The 25025-nt window shown below is 41.2% G+C and overlaps 1 protein-coding gene across 2 annotated transcripts in view; it reads left to right on the forward strand.

The window, feature by feature from the left end:
• TMEM117 (transmembrane protein 117) overlaps positions 1 to 25025 on the forward strand; it is a 456251-nt gene that overhangs the window by 257883 nt on the left and 173343 nt on the right. For both annotated transcript variants that reach the window (XM_073573233.1, XM_073573232.1), the window contains one exon: positions 7695 to 7794. In XM_073573233.1, coding sequence (XP_073429334.1) covers positions 7695 to 7794 — 100 coding nt within the window. The remainder of the gene's footprint in view (positions 1 to 7694; positions 7795 to 25025) is intronic.

The raw sequence follows: 25025 nt of genomic DNA on the forward strand, positions 1-25025 counted from the left end.
CAACAATTGAGGAAAGCCTGCTCACTTAAATACTCCCAATCAGTAACCCCAGATTTCCAATCATCATCATCAGGTGGCAGACCTCTGTCAATTCGGCCAGCTCCACTACCCACAGTAACCACCAGAGAGAGCACTGACTCAGAAGTAAGAGAATTCACAACAGTTCCCCTCCTTGAGTAGGGGTCACCGAACCCTCATCCACGCCACCAGGCCAATCAGGATGGGCCCGGTGAAAAGCACGAACCAATCTCTTGGCATGAATGTCAGAAGCAGAGACCCAAAAATTATCCTCCTGGCCATAACCTTTCCACTTGAACAAGTACTGGAGTCTCCGTCTAGCCAGACGAGAATCCAATATCTTCTCTACCTCATACTCCAAATTATCCTTAACCAATACAGGGTCAGGGGGCGCCGCCATGGGAACTACTGGCTCCACAAACCTTTTCAACAAAGATTTATGAAAAACGTTATGAATCTTAAACGTAACTGGAAAGCCAATCGGAAAGAAATGGGGTTAAGGATTTCCAAAATTTTATAAGGTCCAATGAACCTTGGCTTGAATTTTGGAGACGCAACCTTCATAGGAATATAGGAATATTTTTTGATGACAACCAAACCATATCACCCACTTTAAACCGGGGACCAATGGTCCTATGCCGGTTGGAAAACCGTTGGGCCTTTTCCTGAGAGTCAGACAACTTATCCACTACTTGGTCCCAAATCTGCTGCATTCTCTCTAACACAGAATCCACACTTGGCAGGCCGAAGCTTCCACCTGCCCCAAAGGAAATGGAGGATGAAACCCAAAGTTACAGAAAAATAGAGACATCAAAGAGGCAGAACTAGCCCTATTGTTTATCGCGAATTCAGCCAAGGGCAAATATGAGACCCAGTCATCTTGATCAGCAGATATGAAACATATCAAATAGGATTCCAAAGTCTGGTTTGTTCTCTCAGTCTGCCCATTGGTCTGAGGATGAAATGCAGAGGAGAAAGATAACTGAATTCCCAGTTTGGAACAAAAAGCTCTCCAAAATCTGTAAACAAACTGGACTCCTCTGTCCAACACAATGATCTCAGGAATCCTGTGCAAATGAACCACTTGTTGTAAAAACAAGGGCACCAACTCAGAAGAAGATGGCAACTTTGGTAGTGGTGCAAGATGGACCATCTTAGAAAATCTATCACAGATCACCCAGATAACAGTCATTCTCTGAGAGACAGGGAGATCAGAAATAAAATCCATTGAGGTATGGGTCCATGGCCTCCTGGGCACTGGCAGGGGCATCAACAAACCACGAGAACAGGGCTTGGACCGAAAACAAGTCCCACAGGACTGCACAAAATTCCTGACATCACGAGATAAAGCAGGCCACCAAAAAGACCGACTCACCAAACCTCTGGTACCAAAAATACCTGGATGACCAGCTAATGCGGAGCAATGAATTTCAGACATTACTCTTCTCCACTGGTCAGGGACATACAATCTTCCCATAGGGCATCGATCAGGTTTGTACTCCTGAAATTCCTCCAGGGCACGTCTCAAATCGGGTGAGATGGCGGAAAGAACTACACCCTCACTTAGAATGGTAGTAGGCTCGGTCACATCAAGAGAATCCGCAAAGAAACTCCTAGAAACAGTGTCCGTGTTAACATTCTTAGTGTCCGGAAGAAAAGAGACCACAAAATTAAAATGCGTGAAAAACAAGGCCCACCTAGTCTATCTAAGATTCAAGCGTTTTGCTGATTCAAGATAAATCAAATTCTTGTGGTCGGTGAGGACCACAACTTGATGTCTAGCTCCCTCCAACCAATGTCTCCACTCTTCAAATGCCCATTTCATGGCCAACAATTCCCGATTCCCCACTTCATAGTTACATTCAGATGGGGAGAATTTTCGAGAAAAGAAGGCACAGGGATTCATTTTAGCAGTCACCGGATCTCTTTGAGACAAAACGGCTCCTGCACCAATCTCAGAAGCATCTACCTCCACCTGAAATGGGAGTGAGACATCAGGTTGCCGTAGAACCGGAGCAGAAGTGAATCTCCACTTAAGCTCCTGAAATGCCGAGACTGTCTCTGGAGACCAATTCACCACATCAGCGCCTTTTTGGTCAGATCAGTCAGTGGTTTAACAATACCAGAAAAATTACTTTTAAATTTATGGTAGAAATTAGCAAAACCCAAAAACTTCTGGAGAGCCTTCAGAGAAGTGGGCTGAACCCAATCATAAATCGCCTGTACCTTGGCCGGGTCCATTTCAATAGCAGACGGGGACAAAATGAATCCCAAAACAAAATCCTCTGTACACCAAAGAGGCACTTCAATCCCTTAACATACAGGGAATTTTACCTCAAAATCCAGAACACAGTCCGGACATGTTCCACATGAGAATCCCAATCACTGGAAAAGATCAAAATATCATCCAGATAAATGATCAAAAACTTATCCACAAAGTCCTGGAAAATATCGTTCATGAAAGATTGGAAGACAGAAGGGGCATTAGTGAGCCCAAAAGGCATCACCAGGTACTCAAAATGTCCCTCCGGGGTATTAAACGCCATCTTCCATTCATCCACGTGCTTGATGCAAATAAGATTATATGCCCCCTGAGGTCAAGTTTGGTAAACCAACAAGCACTTTTAACTCTGGAAAATAAATCAGAAATCAGGGGTAACGGGTACTGATATTTAACAGTGATTTTGTTAAGGGAACGATAGTCAATACATGGCCTTAATGAGCCATCTTTCTTGGCCACAAAAAACCAGCACCTAAAGGTGAAGAGGATGGTCTGATATGACCCTTCTCCAACGACTCCTTGATATAAGATCGTGTAGCATCATGTTCAGGTACCGATAAGTTGAAAAGCCGACCCTTGGGAAATTTACAACCGGGCATTAACTCAACTGCACAGTCATAACTCATATGAGAAGGCAAAGACGCGGACTTACTCTCACTAAATACATCAGAAAAATCGGCCAAATAGTCAGTATCATGAGACTGGAGAGAGGTGGAGAGAACAGGAATGTCACTAAGAACACATTGACAACCCCAACTCACCACAGACACAGATTTCCAATCCAAAACAGGATTATGGGTTTGCAACCAAGGAAAACCCAGTACAATAATATCATGCAAATTGTGCAACACCAAAAATTTACAATTCTCTTGGTGCTCCGAGGCGACCCGCATTATCACCTGGGTCCAAAACTGGGGTTTATTCTCCGCCAGGAGAAGCATCAATACCCCTCAAAGGGATAGGAGTCCGCAGGGGTACCATGGGGAAACCACAACGTTTGGCAAAGTCAAAATCCATCAGATTCAAAGCTGCTCCTGAATCAACAAAAGCCTTAGCAGAAAATGTAGACAAGGAGCAAATCAAGGTAACCGCCAAAAGGAACTTAGGCTGTACACTGCCCACAGCAAATGCGTGAGCAAAACGCTTTTCTCATTTACGGCAGACAGAAATAGTATGAGAGGTGTCCCCACAAAAAAAAACAACTTATTACGCCTTCTAAACTCTTGATGTTGCGCCCTAGACAAGACCCTATCACATTGCATGGGTTCAGAAGTTCATTTGAAAGGCGGCTCCGCCTCTCGTGTAGTTTTATGTTAAGGTGAACGTCGATCAATTTGAATGGCCAATGACATAGAGTCGTCAAGACCAGAGGGGACAGGAAATCCCACCATAACATCTTTTATGGTTTCTGCCAGACCCTTCCGAAAGAGAGCTGCTAGGGCATCATCATTCCATTTAGTAAGGACTGCCCACTTTTGGAATTTTTGACAGTATAACTCTGCAGAATCCCGACCTTGGTTCAATGCCAATAAGCTTTTCTCAGCTTGATCAATAGCATTAGGTTCATCATGCAACAACCCCAGGGCTTGAAAAAATGCATCCACATTAGCCAGAATAGGATCTCCAGGAGTCAAAGAAAAAGCCCAATCCTGGGGATTGACGCGCAGCAGGTAGATGACAATTTTAACCTGCTGCACAGAGCTCCCCGATGAGTTAGGTTTTAAAGCAAAAAATAGTTTACAATTTATCTTAAAATTCAAAAATTTAGACCGATCCCCAGAAAACACATCAGGAGTAGGGATCTTTGGTTCTACAGCAGATGATTGAGCGAGATAGGCAGAAATTCCCCACACTTCAGCAGCGAGCTGCTCGACACGATCAGACAATTGCTTAGTCTCCATTAGAGAAAAAATCCTCCTACGGCCCCAGAGAAAAAGAGGAAAAAAATATATTAAAAAATTCTGACTTTTTTTTTTTGCAATTATTTCCTTCTTTTGAGTACCCTAGAGTCTGCGGTTTGGCTGGTAATTCTGTTATGATTGGGTCACCGAGGAGGAGAGCAAGCCCAAGCTAAACCACAGAAAAACAGAGAGGTTGGTAACTAAGCGGATTGCAGACCCCTGATCTTATCCACACAACTAGCAGTAGCCGTGGAGCGTGCCTACGATGATCCTAGATGCCTCGACACAACTGGAGAACTAACTAGGCCTAAAGCAAGAAAAGTGAAATCTAAACTGCCCCGGAGTAGAACCCCAAAGAAATAGCCCCCAATATTGTCGGTAAGACAAGATGAAAACACAAACACAGGCAGAAAATAGACTGAGCAAATGATGGGGCCCAAACTGTCTAGATAGGATAGGAAAGGAAAGACACTGTCTGCAATCACGCAAAAAACCCTGCAAAAAGGTCCAACACGTCTGGTGCAAAAATACTGAAGTCGCACGACTTCGCCCACTATATCAGCACTCTGGTATATTCTGAAAGCAGAGCAAAAAGAGGCCAATCTAATAAGGGACAAAAACAAACTGGCACAAGCCGTAACATATGGATGGTGATTCAGCACAGCCCCAGCCAGAGCTGGCTAACCCACACAAAACTGAAATAGACAAAACCAGATCAAATGTGAACAGAATAGCAAAAGAACACTTAGTTTCCAGCTCAGTGCCTACATGCTCAGCTAAGACCTCAGGAGGCAGGAAAAAATCACCAGCAGGGATAGAGGGAGTTGGCTGTCTTAAATCCAGTCTGAAACCCCAGATCTCCCATCGTCGTCCTCATTATCAGGTGGCAAGCCTCTGTCAATCAGATCAACACCATTACCTCCAGTAACCAGAGGTAGGCCAGAAAGCGAATTCACAACACTGGTCCACACTCCGTTCAGTTCCCATGGGTGACCGCACCGTTCATTAACTGACCTTTGTCAATGCATACATTTTCCACCACTCTGGTTACCTTCCTGGATCTCCTGCTCCTCAGACTGACCTCCTGTCAGTCCTGGTTCCCGAGGAAGCTGCCGAACTGGGATCACCGTCATTGTGACCAGTGCACTACCGACAGTCCAAATTCTCAGACGGAAGGTAGCTCCCCCAAATGCAGTGCCTTCACAGACTCTGCAAACACGGCCTCTCCGTGTGCTGTTCAGGATGTCTGTCCCCACTTGGAACCGTCCAACACACAAGCCACCAGGTCCGAAGCCTTACCATGTGCTCTTCAGGAAGGTAGCACACCTTCCAACACATAGGCCTTCCAGGACCTTACACACGGTACAATCAGGTCCATACACTCTCCCCCATCTGACCCACCCTGGTCTCATTATGTAGCTCATAACCACACCCACAGGTGAGGTATGGATCACATGGTCATGACCTCACTGCAGGCCCTCAAACGCACAGCCACACACACAGGCTTTATCTTGGGTGTTCAGACACATCCCCTTGGGTGGGTATGTAGGTGACTGGACCCACACATCTCTCCAAGTCACCTGGAAGCCTCCCAATGTATAGCAAACACCCTCAACAGTAGATCTGCTGAACAAAACACGCCCAGGATTCCATCACAGGGCCACCCACCCCTGTGATACATATCGGCCATTTACAACTCTGCCAGTCACTGTTTCCCCATCACAATAAAGGAAACGCCTGCATGTATGTCCTGGGGAGCCTATACAGTGCCCCCTAGCTATAACAGGAGTCACTGCATCACAACTTACATAGAAATTGAAATTGGTATGTGCATCAGCCCTGTTGGTTAACTTTGCTTAAGTAGTAAGAGTAAGGGCTCGTGCACATGGCTGATTTTCTCATACAAATGCTATCTGTAGTTTTCATGGATAGCACTTATACCTTTGATATTCTATGAGGCTGTGATCATGTCCAATTTTTTACTCAGACCAAGGGGTCAGAGATAAGAAATTGGAAGCATGTCCAATTATGATCTGAGTGTGGAATAAAAATTGGCAATGCAAGTCTGTGGGTCTGTTAAAAAAATCAGACCACACTCGGATGACATTAACAATGCAAATATGCGTTACACGACACTTACTGTAAGTGTCAGACATCTTTTGTCCCTCATTATGCAAGTGGGCGTGGTTTAGAGAGTAGGGCTTAGTTTTATAAAGCAAAGTACCATAATTGTGCCAATATTTTGGCTTAAATATTGGTAACAACAAAGTCAACTAATAAGTGGTGTAAATCAGACAGGACAATCTAACAATACACCAAGTTTAGCATCCACCCATTCACCACGTGTTATACATTTTCCTCATTGTCAGACTGTCATGATGATGTGATGGATGATTTGTGAACCAGAGTAGCCTGGATGCCTTTCTTGAAAGATATAATATCACAGTAGATAGATGCTAGAATTCTGGATATGGCATGTGAAAATGGGGCATTTAGCATTCACCTCATAGAGATTTTATTTCACTCTGAAATAACCTGGTTGGATTGATTCATCTCTGTCTATTTTTTTTGGAAAATGTATTAAATATTATGTGGACAAATATATGGATTATAAGAAGCCTGGCAACTGCGGCTATTAATTTTATTTTATACTCCGAAATGTTGCAATAGTGCAGCCAATGTTAGCAGCATTAATTAGATGACAGGTTTCCTTTAAAGGGAACCTGTCAGCAGGATTGTGCACAGTAACCTACTGACAGTGTCAGGTCGGCACCATTATGCTGAATAAAATGATGCCTTGGTTGTTGAAATCCGTGTTGTGGTTGTTCTTTAATCTTTATTTTCAGTTTTGTGTTAATGATATGCTCGTGTCCTAAGGCGGGGTTCATGTATGTAGTGCTCTGATTAGATATTCATAATTTAGACTGCTGACAGGTCATTTATCCCTCAGTCACCTGCCCCCTAGTTTGCATAATGAATAACTGTATATACTTAAAAAAGAAGAAAAAAACCCTTCTACAGGCAGTGTGTCAGCCATGGCATCTGCTCTACAGCAAAATTGCATGTTTTGTGTGCCAATAATACATTTTTTTTCAGGTCATTCAGCTAGAAGAAAAAAATCAATTTGAAAATGGCACCCACCACACCTGTGCAGTAGCTATCGTTGTCTGCTGCTGTAATCCAAGAGCTGCTACTGCGCATGCGCTGGCGGCACCAGCTTACTGGAGCAGTACAGATCATGCTGTTGATATAATGCGAGCTGTCTAGAGGGGGGGAGGGGCGGCGGTGGCCTTTCCATGTTATGTTGGGCTTTACTTTTTTAAAGACAAAAGAGTTTAATGTTTAATTTTAAAAAAAGGTCTATTTTGTATAGTTACAGTATATTAAATTATAGGAAGAAGAACCCAGTCCAGAATATAGTTCACTTGCAGTTTTTTGGAACATCAGTATTTTTCTAATACAGATTTATGACCATGTGATTTTATTCCCCACAGCCCTTATATTATAACTGAATTTATGGGCATCAGGAATGAGAGCTTTATGAAGGTTGCAGCAGTTGGAACATGGATGGGAGACTTTGTTACAGCTTGGATGGTAAGATGTTTCTTGTCATATGTCATTAAAGCACGTATATAAAAAAAATTGCATGAGTGGTTATATCAACTGTGGCTAGAATTAAAATGCTGTTTTTGTTCTGCATTTTATGGCATATATTTATCCTTGGCATGTGTAAGCATAGTAGGTCTCCATACTTTTCTATAAGTGCCATAATAAGGTTCTTTAACTCTTTCATGGTGCGACAACGGGCTGGCTTTCATAGGAGATCTTCTAAGACAAGCAAGGGCGTCTCCTACAGACCCCCAGCTGTTATTCCAACCCATCGGCGTCCCGTGACCATGTGACATGGGCTCCAATGGGCGGGATTTGTAACACACTTCTGGTAAGCGCAAGTTAATTGACTCTGTAAAAGATTAACAGCGACATTTAACATGTCAACAGTCACAGGTAGATTGAGATTTCACCTGCGGCTGTTAGGGGCACATGACGGCTGATCAAATCAGCTGTTAGGTGCCTGAAAAGATGCGGGCTCAGTGCCGGAGCCCACATCAAGTGTCGGGACATGACCTATGACATACTGCTACGTCATAGGTCCTGAAAGGGTTAAAGCTCAGACATTCACGCAGTACAGCTCTATTAGTGCCATTTTCTTGCATATCTTTAAACAGAAAATGGATAAAATCAGAGGCACACATTAACTTCAGATAGATGACATTATGATTTGACTACTTGCAATTGAGTACATGTTTTTAGTTTTCCCTATAAAATAAAAATTCTCTGTAGGCCATTATGCTCCTGATTTGTAACATAAACATTGCAAATGGTCTCAAAAGTAACAAACAGATACATGCAAAATTCAAACCCCAAACTAATGAAAAGGCATGGATAAGACCAAGATAAATCCATAATTAATGTACACTAAAACAAGATATTTTAAACACACACACAGGAAAAATAGAACAAGGCAAAATACCTGGCGGCCACAGTAAACTTTATTAAAGTTAATTGTGTACAAAATGTACAACAACAAATTACATTGCAATAAGTAGAACCAGATACAGGCACACGTAAGAAAATGTGAAAAATAAAGACCGAATAACAGAACGCCCATTGCGCCAGACATGCGTTTCGCATAACATATATTTTATTTGTCAGAGATGGTGATTTGCAGCTTAATGACCAGGCCAATTTTTACAATTCTGACCACTGTCACTTTATGAGGTTATAACTCTGGAACGCTTTAACGGATCCCGCTGATTCTGGGATTGTTTTTTCGTGACATATTTTACTTCATGTTAGTTGTAAAATTTCTTCGATATGACTTGAGTTTATTTCTGAAAAAAAACGCAAATATGGCGAAAATTTTTAAAATTTTGCAATTTTCAAAGTTAATATTTATGCCCTTAAATCAGAGAGATATGTCACACAAAATAGTTAATAAATAACATTTCCCACATGTTTACTTTACATCAGCACAATTTTGGAACCCAAATTTTTTTTTTTGTTAGGAAGTTATAAGGGTTAAAAATTCTTCAGCGATTTCTCATTTTTACAACAAAATTTAGAAAATCATTTTTTTAGGGACCACATCACATTTGAAGACACTTTGAGAGGTCAATATGACAGAAAATACCCAAAAGTGACAGCATTCTAAAAACTGCACCCCTCAAGGTGCTCAAAACTACATTCAAGAAGTTTATTAACCCTTTACGTGCTTCACAAGAACTGAAGCAATGTGGAAGGAAAAAATTAACATTTAACTTTTTTTTTTACAAACATTTTACTTCAGAAGCAATTTTTTTTATTTTCACAAGTGTAAAAAGAGAAAATGAACCACAAAATTTGTTGTGAAATTTCTCTTGAATATGCCAATACCCCATATGTGGGGGTAAACCACTGTTTGGGCGCATGGCATGACTTGGAACGGAAGGAGCGCCATTTCACTTTTTTAATTCAGAATTGACTGGAATTGAGATCGGATGCCATGTTGCGTTTGGAGAGCCCCTGATGTGCCTAAACAGTGAACACCCCCAACAAGTGACCCCATTTTGGAAACTAACACCAAACACAAGGGTAACAGGAGAAATTGGACCACAAAAGTTGTTGTGCAATTTGTCCTGAGTATGCTGATACCCTATATGTGGGGGGAACCACAGTTTGGGTGCATGAGAGAGCTCGAAAGGGAAGGAGTGCCGTTTTGGAATGCAGACTTTGATGGAATGTTCTGCAGGCGCCATGTTGCGTTTGCAGATCCCCTAATGTGCCTAAACAGTAGAACCCCCCACAAGTGACCCCATTTTGGAAACTATATCCCGTAAGGAGCTTATCTAGATGTGTGGTGAGCACTTTGAACTCCCAAGTGCCTCACAGAAGTTTATAACGCAGAGCCGTTAAAATAAAAAATCTGTTATTTTTTTTCCACAAAAGTGATTTTTTAGCCCCCAATGTTTTTTTATTTTCCCAAGGGTAACAGGAGAAATTAGACCCCCAAAGTTGGTGTGCAATTTGTCCTGAGTACGCTGATGCCCCATATGTTGGGGTAAACCACTGGGCACACGTCTGGGAAGGGAGGGAGCACCATTTGACTTTTTGAACGCAAAATTGGCTGAAATCAATTGTGGCACCATGTCGCGTTTGGAGACCCCCTGATGTGCCTAAATAGTGGAAACCCATCAATTCTAGCTCCAACCCTAACCCCAACACACCCCTAACCCTAATCCCAACCCTAAACCTAATCCTAACCCTAATCCCAACCCTAACCGTAATCCTAGCCCTAATTCCAGCCCTAACCCTAATTCCAACCCTAACCCTAATGGAAAAATGAAAATAAATATATTTTCTTTATTTCATTGTATTACCTTAACTAAGGGGGTGATAAAGGGGGGGTTATTTACTATTTTTTTCATTTTGATCACTCTGATAGGATTTATCACAGTGATCAAAATGTATTTTGAATGAATGAATGGAACCTGCCGGCGGCAGATTCGGTGGGCGCACTGCGTATGCACCCGTCACTTTCTTCCCGGAAGAAGATGGTGGCGCCTTCCGGAGGATGCAGGTGGGCCCGAGGACCACCGGGGGAGATCAGGGACCCTATTTCTCTCTCCTCTGATGTGCTATCACATGAGAGGAAAGAGAGAGTAAATGCAAAATCGCGTCTTTTTTGCGGTCGCCGTTATACGATTAATACCGTCGATCGCAAAAGCAGTGTCGGTAAAAACTAAACCGAATCATGTTCTCTGGTGTCTTGGCTACCCCCGGCAGCCGATACCCCTGAGAAAATCTGACTCTGGGGGGCACTATACACTTTTTCCACAGCGCCGTTAATTAACAGTGCTCTGGTTTAAGTAACCTTAACTACCGCCGTTAAAAGGTGTATCGGCGGTCGTTAAGGGCTTAATAAGATGAAGTGCATAATATTTATCCTAAGTTATATTACAAGACTCGTTAAAGGGTTGATTGTGACTTGTAGGGTCGCTACTACCAACAGGTGGCGCTATAGAGTTCAAGTCCTCTCTTTCTCTGAAGAGTCAATTTGCATAATATAGGGCAGTCAGCCCATCAGGTTACAATATATGGTGAGTGTGCTCATTGGGAGTTACCTTTGGCAGTTATTATTAAAGGGAATCTGTCATCCCTTTTTTGAGATATCATATAATGATATCATTCAATTGTGTGTCACATAAGGATTCTCTTAGTACTTTTGCTTCCCCCTGACCTCGCACCTTTCATGCATAAATACCTTTTTTATATCGCTTCAGATGTATGTAAACTGCTGCTGTCCGGTCCGCTGGGCGGGGCTTATTCAACTGCTCCCCCCCTCCCTGTCTTGCTCTATGCATTTCTTCTTGTGTAGAGCAAGACGGGGGGGGGAGCAGTTGAATATGCCCCACCCATCGGACCGCACCATGGCAGTTTACATACATGTGAACCGATATAAAAAAGGTATTTATGCATGAAAGGTGCGGGGTCAGGGGGAAGCAAAATTACTAAGAGAATCCTTATGTGACACACAATTGAATTATATCATTATATGATATCTCAAAAAAGGGGTGACAGATTCCCTTTAATATTTCAGGTCTGGTATTTATGTTTTGATTTTTCAAAATTTCTTGTATTTGTGTATATCTGTGTAATACTTATTTAATTTGTCCTTATAATTTATTTTATCACTGTTATGGTAACCAAACTAAGGAAGAATGGTCCCAAAAAAAGTGGTACTTTCAAGTAAAAAATATTTCTTTATTGTAAATACAATTAAAAACAAGTATAAGGAAGGTGGTGTAGACTAAGTAGGAGGGACTACAAAACCATAGAATATCCCACAACAAAACCCCACCGATGTAATGTGACCCCTGAATAATGCTAAACATAAGTTGCAACATTAGAATACATTGCACAGTAAAACAAACAAATGGATGGCAGCAATCTAACAGTGAATGCTAGTCACATGACATAATGAAACCTACTATATTAAAAAAAAAACCTGCCCAATGGACATGTTAAACCAGATTGGCAGGAAATTCAATGTCCTCATATGATCTAACACGAAAAGGTCGCTTGCCAAAAGGAAAGTACTAAGCACCTGAAAATACATTTAATGGTAATACAATTAGTTTTACATACCGATACAAGGGCTGGTAGGGGTCCTTGGGCGTCCCTCTGCCCCGACACGCGTTTTGCTCTGCTTCTTCGGGAGGCGTGATAATTTATTGTATTATTCACTTTATTGCATATTCTTTACAAGCGTGTCTGTGTCTATCTGGTTCTACTTATTACAATTTAGTTAATTGTTATACATTTTATGTCTAATTATTTTTTATACAGTCTACTATGGCTGGGAACTTTAGTGTTCCTGTCTTTTTTCTATTTTTCTGGTGCTGGTCATGTCTTTTCTATATGTTTTAATATTTTGTTTTAATGTACTTTAATAAAGAATTTATCTTTTACTATACCTTTTCTTGGTCTTTTCTGCTGTTTATATTGTGATTTGCAACATATGTAACTTTTGTCAGTAATATAAGGGACATTTTACAGGGGTGCATCAATTGCACATACTGAAAGTTGATAGATTGTATAGCAAGTTGATCGCTGCTCAATAATAAAAATATCTTCAGTTTTTTGCAACAGTACATACAATTTACACTATTGTTGGCATCATGAGCCATTTAAACAAGGAAAATGCTGCCGTCAAATTATGATGTCATGATAAATAATGAATTCAGTGACAAATTACCTTAGTTAACTTTTATCATTAGAGATCTCACATTTTTATACTGGGCAATAATCGTGAACAAACGTTCTTTCAGATAGTTATCGCCCCATGTAAAAGGCCCATAGAACATAGATTTAGTTCTATGCTTAATTCTATGTGTTATTCTATACTACACTTCTATTGTTATTTTGAGGAAAGACAACGCTCATATCCGGACAAACATGTTACAGCAGGTATGTAAATGAGGAAATCAGTGGTGGCAGATGGACCTTATGTGCTGTCAGTTCATATACATCGGCCTTTAATTTATGTTGTATAGTTAAGTTTATCAGATGTTCTCTTCTAGCAGGACCACAGATGGAGGAAAAGTTTAACATAAAACTTTGGCTGCAGTTATTATTGGTCCCTATGTCAGTTGTGCAGTGGAGGGAGCTGATCTTGTCTTGTTGATTCTCCTGCAGTTACACTGATTGCTGCTATTTGATTAAAGGTTATGAAAACTAATTCTGCACAGGGAGCTGAGATCAGATGAAAGGGAACCTGCCATGTGTTCTTGCTGCATAATTTACTGGCATAAATGCCAAATTAAGCTTTTTCCCCTAGAAATTTATCACTGAGCATATTTCATTTACTTTTGTTATTTTATATGTCACCCGTCATTTATCTTGAAATGTCCAGCTGATATACCATGCTCTATAAAGCTGTCAACTTCAGACTTTGAGAAGCAATTCCATTTAGACTAAATTCTCAAATGTAATGATGACACAGAAGTAACTCACTGTTAAATTTTCCATTTTGATAATGTGTTACCATCAGTTAGCCATTAAAAGGTATCAACCATTGAGGACTCTCAATTCTAAATATTCTGATAATTTTCCAAAATTCTATGTTATTATAATTATAGAAGGATAGGGAAAATGAAGGGAGGTCAGCTCACCAGTCTCGGTTGCGATCCATAATCCTCCTGCGCACGGAGTCACCTTGATCAGGGGTGTTGACTGAAGCAAAATAAAGGATGGAATCTCCAGCGCTGGACTTCAGTTAAAAATACATCATTTATTGTAAATTCTTAAAATCGAACAGAAAAAAGTGTGGATAAGGACATACAGGCAGATGGGGTCTCTGGTGGTCTCCAACCAACGCGTTTCGACCTAGAGGGTCTTACTCATGGTTCACACTAGACCAATACTGACGACTACAAATAGTACAAAAACTAGTAAATCACAGGTGTTGGACAAAAGAATTAATGAAAATAGGGAGTATCCCTACCAGTTAACTCTTGCAAACACTCAGCCTAATGTGGAGCTGAAACAAAAACTAGTCGGAAAAACAGGAAAAAAAAAAAACAAAAACAAAAACAAAAAAAAAAAAACTAATAAAAAGATATCATAAGAATATAATAACAATCACAAAAATTATCAGAATAACCAGAATAGAATAGGACTAAGTAGAATGTAAATATACAGAAGAAAATATCAATCTAATTGCAATATTAAATCAAGTCGTTTGTTCAGACCTAATGGTACTCTTGTATTTAATTTAAAAATCCAAAAGGATTCACGATTTAATAATTTTCTCCTGAAATCACCTCCCCTAGTAGATCTATAGACTTTCTCTATTGCTATAATTTTGAGGCTATCAGTTTTACCTCCATGAACAGTTTTACAATGATAAGAAACTGCTGAAATATTATAATTGCTACTAGTAGCTTCTGACAAGTGTTTCCTAATTCTCTTTTTAAGAGGTCCTATTGTGCAGCCTACATATTGTAGGTTACAAAAAACGCATTCAATAACATATATTACTCCTTCTGAATTACAATTGATGTGAGACTGAATAGGGTATGATATGCCAGTAACACTAGAAGTGAATCTGCTGGTTTTAACCACATAGTTGCAGACTTTACAGGGATGATGTCCACATTTGGAAAAGCCTTTATATGACAACCAAGTATTATTTTTAGTTCTCCTATTGCTGATAAAAAGACTGGGGGATAAGATATCGCTCAAAGCAGGAGCTTTCCTGGCTATGTATCGTATCTGGGTATTGTCCAGAATTTGACCAAGTTTATTATCATTGTGTAAAATAGGTAAATATTTTTTGACAATGTCCGTTATCTTATTGAATTGTGGACTGTACATGGTAGAAAAACTAACTATAAGACGATCATGATTGTTACAGGGGGCCCGTGTGCGATTCTTTTTCTTGTTAGCAGTAACTCCAGTGTGTACAAGGCTCAAAGGAGATTCATTCAGCAGGGTGTGTCTATCGATCCTGCTGACAATATTATCAGCTTTCCTTAGCATCCAATTAGCATATCCTCTGTCCTTAAGTCTAGAAAGGGTTTTGTTTGATTCTTTAGCAAATATTATAGGTGAACTACAATTTCTTTTTAACCTAATTAATTCTCCCACTGGAATGTTTTTAACCACGTGCTTGGGGTGACAAGAATAAGCTTGTAAAATTGAATTTGTATCTGTGGGTTTTCTGAAAGGAAAAACGCAGACCTTTTGGCTGTCAGAATTCACAGACAAAGTCACATCCAGATAATTAATAGAAAAATCTGACACCGTAAATGTAAATGAAAGATTAAAATCAAAATCAAAAAAGGGATTATATCCCTTTTCACAAAATATACAACTATATGGTCGCTTTATAGATGACCTGATTTTGATTTGGAAGGGAGACATCTCAGGGATTACTGATTTCATTAGCTATATTAATATGAATGATTTTAATCTTTCATTTACATTTACGGTGTCAGATTTTTCTATTAATTATCTGGATGTGACTTTGTCTGTGAATTCTGACAGCCAAAAGGTCTGCGTTTTTCCTTTCAGAAAACCCACAGATACAAATTCAATTTTACAAGCTTATTCTTGTCACCCCAAGCACGTGGTTAAAAACATTCCAGTGGGAGAATTAATTAGGTTAAAAAGAAATTGTAGTTCACCTATAATATTTGCTAAAGAATCAAACAAAACCCTTTCTAGACTTAAGGACAGAGGATATGCTAATTGGATGCTAAGGAAAGCTGATAATATTGTCAGCAGGATCGATAGACACACCCTGCTGAATGAATCTCCTTTGAGCCTTGTACACACTGGAGTTACTGCTAACAAGAAAAAGAATCGCACACGGGCCCCCTGTAACAATCATGATCGTCTTATAGTTAGTTTTTCTACCATGTACAGTCCACAATTCAATAAGATAACGGACATTGTCAAAAAATATTTACCTATTTTACACAATGATAATAAACTTGGTCAAATTCTGGACAATACCCAGATACGATACATAGCCAGGAAAGCTCCTGCTTTGAGCGATATCTTATCCCCCAGTCTTTTTATCAGCAATAGGAGAACTAAAAATAATACTTGGTTGTCATATAAAGGCTTTTCCAAATGTGGACATCATCCCTGTAAAGTCTGCAACTATGTGGTTAAAACCAGCAGATTCACTTCTAGTGTTACTGGCATATCATACCCTATTCAGTCTCTCATCAATTGTAATTCAGAAGGAGTAATATATGTTATTGAATGCGTTTTTTGTAACCTACAATATGTAGGCTGCACAATAGGACCTCTTAAAAAGAGAATTAGGAAACACTTGTCAGAAGCTACTAGTAGCAATTATAATATTTCAGCAGTTTCTTATCATTGTAAAACTGTTCATGGAGGTAAAACTGATAGCCTCAAAATTATAGCAATAGAGAAAGTCTATAGATCTACTAGGGGAGGTGATTTCAGGAGAAAATTATTAAATCGTGAATCCTTTTGGATTTTTAAATTAAATACAAGAGTACCATTAGGTCTGAACAAACGACTTGATTTAATATTGCAATTAGATTGATATTTTCTTCTGTATATTTACATTCTACTTAGTCCTATTCTATTCTGGTTATTCTGATAATTTTTGTGATTGTTATTATATTCTTATGATATCTTTTTATTAGTTTTTTTTTTTTTTTTTTTTGTTTTTGTTTTTTTTTTTTCCTGTTTTTCCGACTAGTTTTTGTTTCAGCTCCACATTAGGCTGAGTGTTTGCAAGAGTTAACTGGTAGGGATACTCCCTATTTTCATTAATTCTTTTGTCCAACACCTGTGATTTACTAGTTTTTGTACTATTTGTAGTCGTCAGTATTGGTCTAGTGTGAACCATGAGTAAGACCCTCTAGGTCGAAACGCGTTGGTTGGAGACCACCAGAGACCCCATCTGCCTGTATGTCCTTATCCACACTTTTTTCTGTTCGATTTTAAGAATTTACAATAAATGATGTATTTTTAACTGAAGTCCAGCGCTGGAGATTCCATCCTTTATTTTGCTAAAATTCTATGTTAGTAATGTTATAAAATAAATTTCATATACAGTTGCAAGGTCCAGCATTTTGACTGTGTTCCATATTAGGCAAGATCTATAACAATTGGTGCACATTTTTAACAATACACCCGGCGTGCAGACTGATACATGTCATTGTTGTTCAAACAAGAACTACTTTATAAAAAGCAAAGTTGTCACAAATTGAAGTATAGTTCCAACATTTATGTAATATTTTTTGAGCAAAACCTGTAAGAATGCATACATAGCTATGCCTATGTCGTATGGTTCTGTAGTATGGAGCCATATACACTTCATGTTTTGCTTCAAAATGCCTACACTTCTATAGGGCATAGTATGGAAACCAAAAAGGCTCATGCCAGAGAATTTTCTCTTTCTGTAAGTCATATGAATAGAAAATAATTAGTGATTATTAGAGGATGGGCGAACCTGAACAGAAAAATTTGGCGTCCGTACCGAACATGGACTACACCAGGAAGTCTGTGTCACTGTTCGGGTTCGGCCCCACGACCACCATGTGTTTGTCATGCTGTCATGTGCATGACAGCGCGGAAAACAATACTTCTGATCAGCAGTAAAATAAAATACCGCTGGTAGGCATCCGTGGTTCCTACGCTGTCAAATGACAGCGTAAGTCTGCATCTGTGATTGGAATTAAAAAGTTTACCTGCTAAGTTTATCTGCTAATAACAGTGAGAGCAGGCAGTGACTGTTGGGAGTATTCATCAGCCGGTGCTTGCGCTGTAAATAAAAAATAAAAACTATAATAGGTTCCCCTGTATTTTTGATAACCAGCCAGGCAAAACTCACAGCTGGGAGCTGCAACCCCCAGCTGTCAGCTTCAGCAAGGCTGGCTATCAAGAATAGAGTGGTCCCCATGCCGTTTTTTAAATTATTTCAATAATTTTAAAAAAACGGCGTGGGGTCCCCCCACTTTTGACAGTCAGCCAAGCTAAAGCAGACAGCTGGCATTCTCAGGCTGATGAGGAGCATAGGTCCACCTCAGCCTAAAAATAGCACCCAGAAAAGGTACATTTACTATTTATTTAAAGCGCAGGTGCTGGCTGATGAATACTCCCATCAGCTGCCGCATGCTTTTGCTGTTATTAGCGACAGCAGGCGTAGTCCCATCAGCCAACGCCAGTGACCAGAGGTAAACTTTTTACCTTCGATCACAGCTGTCATGCTGGATGTTTGGGCCCCTCATCCAAGTGAATGGGGTTTGGGTAACAAACTTTTTTTAATTGTTCAGTCAAACCCGCCGGACCCAATTATCCAGGGGTCCACCCATCTCTAGTGATGAGCGAATATGCTCGGATAACGTCTTATCCGAGAACGCTTGTGTGTTATCCGAGCATCTTAAGCGTGCTCGTATATTATATTTGTGTCCCTGTGACTGCATGATTTGAGACTCTTAGACAGCCTGAACACATGTGGAGATTGCCTCTTTGTTAGGGAATTCCCACATGTGCCGAGGCTAGCTGACAGCCAAATCATGGAGTCGCAGTGACTCGAACATAATATGGAGATATCCTGGATCTCATCATACCTAACAGACCGAACATTTAGTGTCTCCCTCTCATACACCACCTCCTCACCTCGCCCCCTGTCTGTCGGTGTTCCTCAAGGCTCAGTCCTAGGACCCCTAGTCTTCTCCATCTACACATTTGGCCTGGGACAGCTCATAGAATCCCACGGTTTGCAGTATCACCTCTATGCTGATGACACGCAGATCTACCTATCTGGACTTGACATCACCTCCTTACTGATCAAAATCCCACAATGTCTGTCTGCTATCTCAGCCCTCTTTTCTGCTTGCTTTCTCAAACTGAACATGAACAAAACAGAATTCATCATCTTTCCCCATCTCACGCTGCCCCTCCACCAGACCTATCCATGAAAGTCAGTGGCTGCTCGCTTTCCCCAGTCCCGCACGCTCGGTGCCTTAGGGTGATCCTTGACTCTGCCCTCTCTTTGAAACCACATATCCAAGCCCTTGCTTCCTCCTGCCGCCTCAAGCTCAAAAATATTTCCTGGATCTGTGCATTCCTCAACCACGAAACCACAAAAACACTAGTGCACGCCCTTATCATATCCCACCTCGACTACTGCAACCTCCTACTCTCTGGCCTCCCCTCTAGCACTCTGGCACCACTCCAGTCCATCCTACACTCTGCTGCCCGACTAATCCACCTGTCTCCCCGCTATTCCCCAGCCTCCCCCCTATGCCAGGCCCTTCACTGGCTTCCTATTGCCCAGAGGCTCCAATTCAAAACCCAACCATGACATACAAAGCCATCCACAACCTGTCTTCTCCATACATCTGTGACATGGTCTCCCGGTACCTACCCACACGCAACCTTCGATCCTCTCAAGATCTCCTTCTCTACTCCCCCTTAGCTCTTCTTCCCACAACCGCATACAAGACTTCTCCCGTGCTTCCCCCATACTCTGGAACTCTCTGCCACAACACATCAGACTCTTGCCAACAACGGAAACCTTCAAGAAGAACCTGGAGACCCACCTGTTCCGACAAGCCTACAGCCTGCAATGACCTGCAGTCTACTGAACCACCGCACAACCAGCTCTACCCTCTCCTAGTGTATCCTCACCCATCCCTATAGACTGTGAGCCCTCGTGGGCAGGGTCCTCTCTCCGTCTGTACTTGTGTGTCCCTTGTCTTACACGTTTATTGTACTTGTCTATATTTCCCCTTTTCACATGTAATAATAAAATAATGTATGAGCACTGCCAGGTGCTCGGATAACACCAGAGCATGCTCGGATAAAACGTTATCCAAGCACGTCCGCTCATCACTAAAAATAATCTCTTTCTCCTTACCTATAAACTCAGAGTCATACGAAGATAATACAATTACAATACAATACAAGCATTACAATGAAACACTTCAAACTGCCCTGGATGATTTTTCACCTCCTATACATAGAACAACAGGACAAAGACAGCGACAACCCTGGCACACCCTGCAAACACGTTTCCTGCAGCGGTGCTCCAGGTGTGCTGAACGTCTATGGAGAAAATCCAATCTACACAAAGATTTCATCCATTATAAGTTCATGCTTAGAACATACAACACGGCCCTTCACCTCTCCAAACAAACCTATTTCAACACCCTCATCACCTCACTGTCCAATAACCCGAAACGTCTCTTTGCCACTTTTCATTCCCTGCTCAACCCAAGAGTGCAGGCCCCAACCACAGAGCTTCGAGCTGACGATCTGGCCAATTACTTCAAAGAAAAAATTGATCATATCCGACAGGAAATTATCTCCCACTCATCTCATACCATGCACTGTCCTCCCTCCCCCACTGCATCTAGCTCACTCTCTGAGTTTGAACCAGTCACAGAAGAAGTAAGAAGGCTCCTTGCATCTTCTCGCCCAACCACTTGCACCAGTGACCCATTTCCGTCACATCTGCTCCAGTCCCTTTCCCCTGCTGTCACCCCTCACCTAACTAAAATATTTAACCTCTCTCTTCTGGTATCTTTCCCTCCTTATTTAAGCATGCCATCATACATCCACTACTTAAAAAACCATCCCTCGACCAAAACTGCCACTAACTATAGACCTGTCTCTAATCTTCCCTTCATCTCTAAACTCCTGGAATGCCTGGTCCACTCCCGTCTGATCCGCTATCTCTCTGATAACTCTCTTCTCGACCCTCTCCAATCTGGTTTCCGCTCTCTACACTCTACTGAAACTGCCCTCACTAAAGTCTCTAATGATCTACTAACAGCAAAATCTAACTGTCACTACTCCATGCTAATTCTCTTGGATCTCTCTGCAGCATTCGACACGGTGGATCATCAGATCCTCCTCACTATGCTCCGCTCCATCGGCATCAAAGACACTGTTCTCTCCTGGTTTTCCTCCTATCTCTCTGACCGCTCCTTTACTGTATCTTTTGCTGGCTCCTCCTCCTCTCATCTTCCCCTTACTGTTGGGGTTCCTCAAGGATCGGTTCTAGGCCCCCTCCTCTTCTCCTTGTACACTGCCCCTATTGGTCAAACAATCAGTACATTTGGTTTCCAGTACCATCTCTATGCTGATGACACCCAATTATACGCTTCTTCTCCTGACATCAAGCCAGCCTTTCTAGAAAACACCGGCGATTGTCTAAACGCTGTGTCTAACATCATGTCCTCTCTATATCTGAAACTGAACCTGTCAAAGACTGAACTCCTTGTGTTTCCTCCCTCAACTAATGCACCTATACCCGACACTGCCATTTCCGTGTGTGGTTCCACTATTACTTCCCAGCAACATGCCCGCTGTCTTGGGGTCATACTTGACTCCGAGCATTCATTCACCCCCCACATCCAATTACTGGCTCGCTCTTGTTATATGCATCTCAAAAACATTTCTAGAATTCGACCTTTTCTTACATTTGACTCTGCAAAAATTCTTACTGTTTCCCTTATTCATTCTCGTCTGGACTACTGTAACTCTCTTCTAATCGGTCTCCCTCTTACCAAACTTTCCCCCCTCCAATCTGTCTTAAATGCTGCAGACAGGATCATATTCCTCGCCAATCGTTACACCGATGCCTCTACCTTGTGCCAGTCCTTATACTGGCTACCCATCCACTCCAGAATCCAGTACAAACTTATTGCCCTCACCCACAAAGCACTCCATGGCTCAGCACCACCCTACATCTCCCTTGTTTCAGTCTACCACCCTACCCGTGCCCTCCGTTCTGCTGATGACCTGAGGTTAGCATCCTCGATAATCAGAACCTCCTACTCCCGTCTCCAAGACTATACACGTGCTGCGCCAATTCTTTGGAATGCACTTCCCAGGTCAATACGATTAGTCCCCAATCCCCACAATTTTAAGCGTGCCCTGAAAACTCATTTATTCAGACTGGCCTACCACCTCAACACATTAACCTAACTATCCCTGTGTAGCACAGTCAAAAGTTTTACCATAACCAGGTTCCCTGTATCATGTTCCCACATGCTTTATGCATCTATTAGCCCTCTGTGTCCGTACTGTTACACAATTAACATTATGGCTGGTCAAAACAATCAGGGCAATTGTTACCACCCAATTTTCGTGTCTCCCCTTTTTCCCTCATAGATTGTAAGCTTGCGAGCAGGGCCCTCATTCCTCTTGGTATCTGTTATGATCTATGTGATTATTGTTATGCTGTAATGTCTATCATCTGTACAAGTTCCCTCTGAAATGTAAAGTGCTGCGGAATATGTCGGTGCTATAGAAATAACATTTATTATTATTTATTATTAATTATTATGGCTCTATGCAAAGGTATCGAGGTCCTTTATATAAGCCTTTAGTGTCATGTTTCAAGTTCAAGGGGAATGTAGAGAGACCTTTCAGCATTCTGACAAGTTACCGTATATACTTGATTATAAGACAACCTGAGTATAAGCCGAGGAACCTAATTTTGCCACGAAAAACTGAGTAAGCTTGTTGACTCGAGTATAAGCCGGTTATGCATTGTCCCCTCATCCCTGTCCTGGTATGCATAGCTCCTTATCCCCTATCCTTGTATGCATGGCTCCCCCCATCGCTGTCCTGATATGCATGGCTCCTCTGTCTCTGTCCTTGTATCATGGCTCCTTATCCCCTAGCCTTGTATGCATGGCTCCCCGGTCCCTGTGCTTGTATGCATGGCTCTTTACCCCCTATCCTTGTATGCATGTTTCCTATTAAAAAAACACAAACATTGTGCTCACCTTCCTGCGCGCCCTGGATGCATCTCCTTCTGGCGCCAGCAGCTCTTCCTGCCGAGCGATCATGTGGCTCTGCTAATTAAGTTAATGAATATTCACTCCATGCCTATGGGAGTGGAGAGGCGTGCATATTCATTACCTTAATGAGTAATACCTTAACTCAAACCTTTGAGTTGCCAGAGAGGATCTGTTTGTTTATTTAAAGAGCACCTTTCACAAAATTTTTCATGTTGAACTGGACACAATATGTAAGGCCGGGTTCCCACTAGCATATAGCATATAATGCGAGAGCATCGGATGCCATATGCTAATGATGCTCGGCTCCAGCTCTGCTGTGAGCAGGAGCCTTGTGTCAGTGCTCTGTCCTATGATTCTCTTGCATGAGAGGATCGCAGCACAGCTGCTGCAGAGAAGAAATTAATTTCTCCTTCTCCTCTGTTTGCCTGTTTGTTGTCGAACAGCCGTGAGACATTCAGACACAGCGACTCGAACATAGTAATAGAGCATGCAGAAGATACTTTATTAGCACTTGAGCATGCTCGGATAAGGTGTTACCAGCATTAATGTGCCAAAATCTGTTAGTACCATCGTATACCAACAATTATAGAAGGAGTTTATTGGATATCTATCGTATGCAAATGAAATGCAAACCAAGGCAATAGTATTTCTAAAAAAAAGTACTGTATATAGGAGAATTATACCTCTATTAGTTTATCTGATTGTATTTGCACATACATATATATATATATATATATATATATATATATATATATATATCAATACTTGCAGCAGCAAGGATTTAAAACATTTCACATGAAAATGAGATACAAAAAGATTGGTAGCATATGCAAAAAAGAAATGTAAGATAAATGAGACCTTATTGTTATACCAGCATGAATATGCCTAGATATATTTGCACCACTGTACTGTATACCAACACTTGATGTCTTTCCCCTACAGCATCAGAGGTTCTTCAGGAGTGTATATGATATTTGATTTGCAATAAATATAATCAGTCAAAGTACTTGGCTTTCAGAGATTTGCACCTCTTTCACAAAAGGAAAGATCAGGATAGATCATGTTTGCAAAGGACTGGAATGTACAGTATCCTGGATTAAGGCAACACTATGGTTAGCATGCGAACACATAGAGGAAGGTTGACCTCCACAAGCTCATAGAGACCAATGAACTTCAGACCCAACTGTGCCACGGTACTTACAGTTTAATATTTTTGAATGACAGACATCGCCAAGTTTTCTAAATAGCGACCTCCACCCCAGGACATTCAAAACTTAAAATAGAAAATTCAGCAAATTGGGGATGAAAACCATAACTACAAAAAAATTGCGAGGTTTCAGTGGACTGATTGATCTGACTGTTAAAGGCAAACTCAGCAACAGGTAAAAATTAAGACCAGTCCTCCTTCTAAGCCGCAACAAAACACCTTAAAATTCCTTCCAAAGATTGGTTTGTCTTTTTTGTCTGATCGCTGATCTCAGGGTGGTAGGCAGAGAAAAATGGCAAGTCAATCCCCAGTTTTTTACAAAACTCTACAATTTGGAGACAAATTGCACTCCCCAATCAGACACAATGTTAAAACTTAATGAACAGGCCTGAGGCCCCCCTTTCAGTAGAGACATAATTATCCCCACCCACCAGAACTCATCCTCTAAAGACTGAGGTCGTAGAATAAAAAATAGCCTGCAGCTCTCCCTGACCATGCTAAACTGTTTTTCTCTGTCAAAATATTATCAAAGAGGGACAATAGATTCGGGAGAGACAAATTTACTTCAGAAGGTACAGACATTACAGCCACTGTTGGCAGTGGAGAGCTATGTGATGTTTTCATCAAACTAAATATCTGACACTGCAACTGATATTGCGGCGATTCAAGACTCTGGTATTCCTTAAGGCCCCTTTACGTTTAGCGATGCACCAGCGATCCCGACCACGATACGACCCAGTCAGGATCGCTGGTGCATCACTAAATGGTTG

This window comes from Dendrobates tinctorius, unplaced genomic scaffold (assembly GCF_039654945.1).
Source record: "Dendrobates tinctorius isolate UK_male_01 unplaced genomic scaffold, ASM3965494v1 ptg000035l, whole genome shotgun sequence".
NCBI classification, from domain to species: domain Eukaryota; kingdom Metazoa; phylum Chordata; class Amphibia; order Anura; family Dendrobatidae; genus Dendrobates; species Dendrobates tinctorius.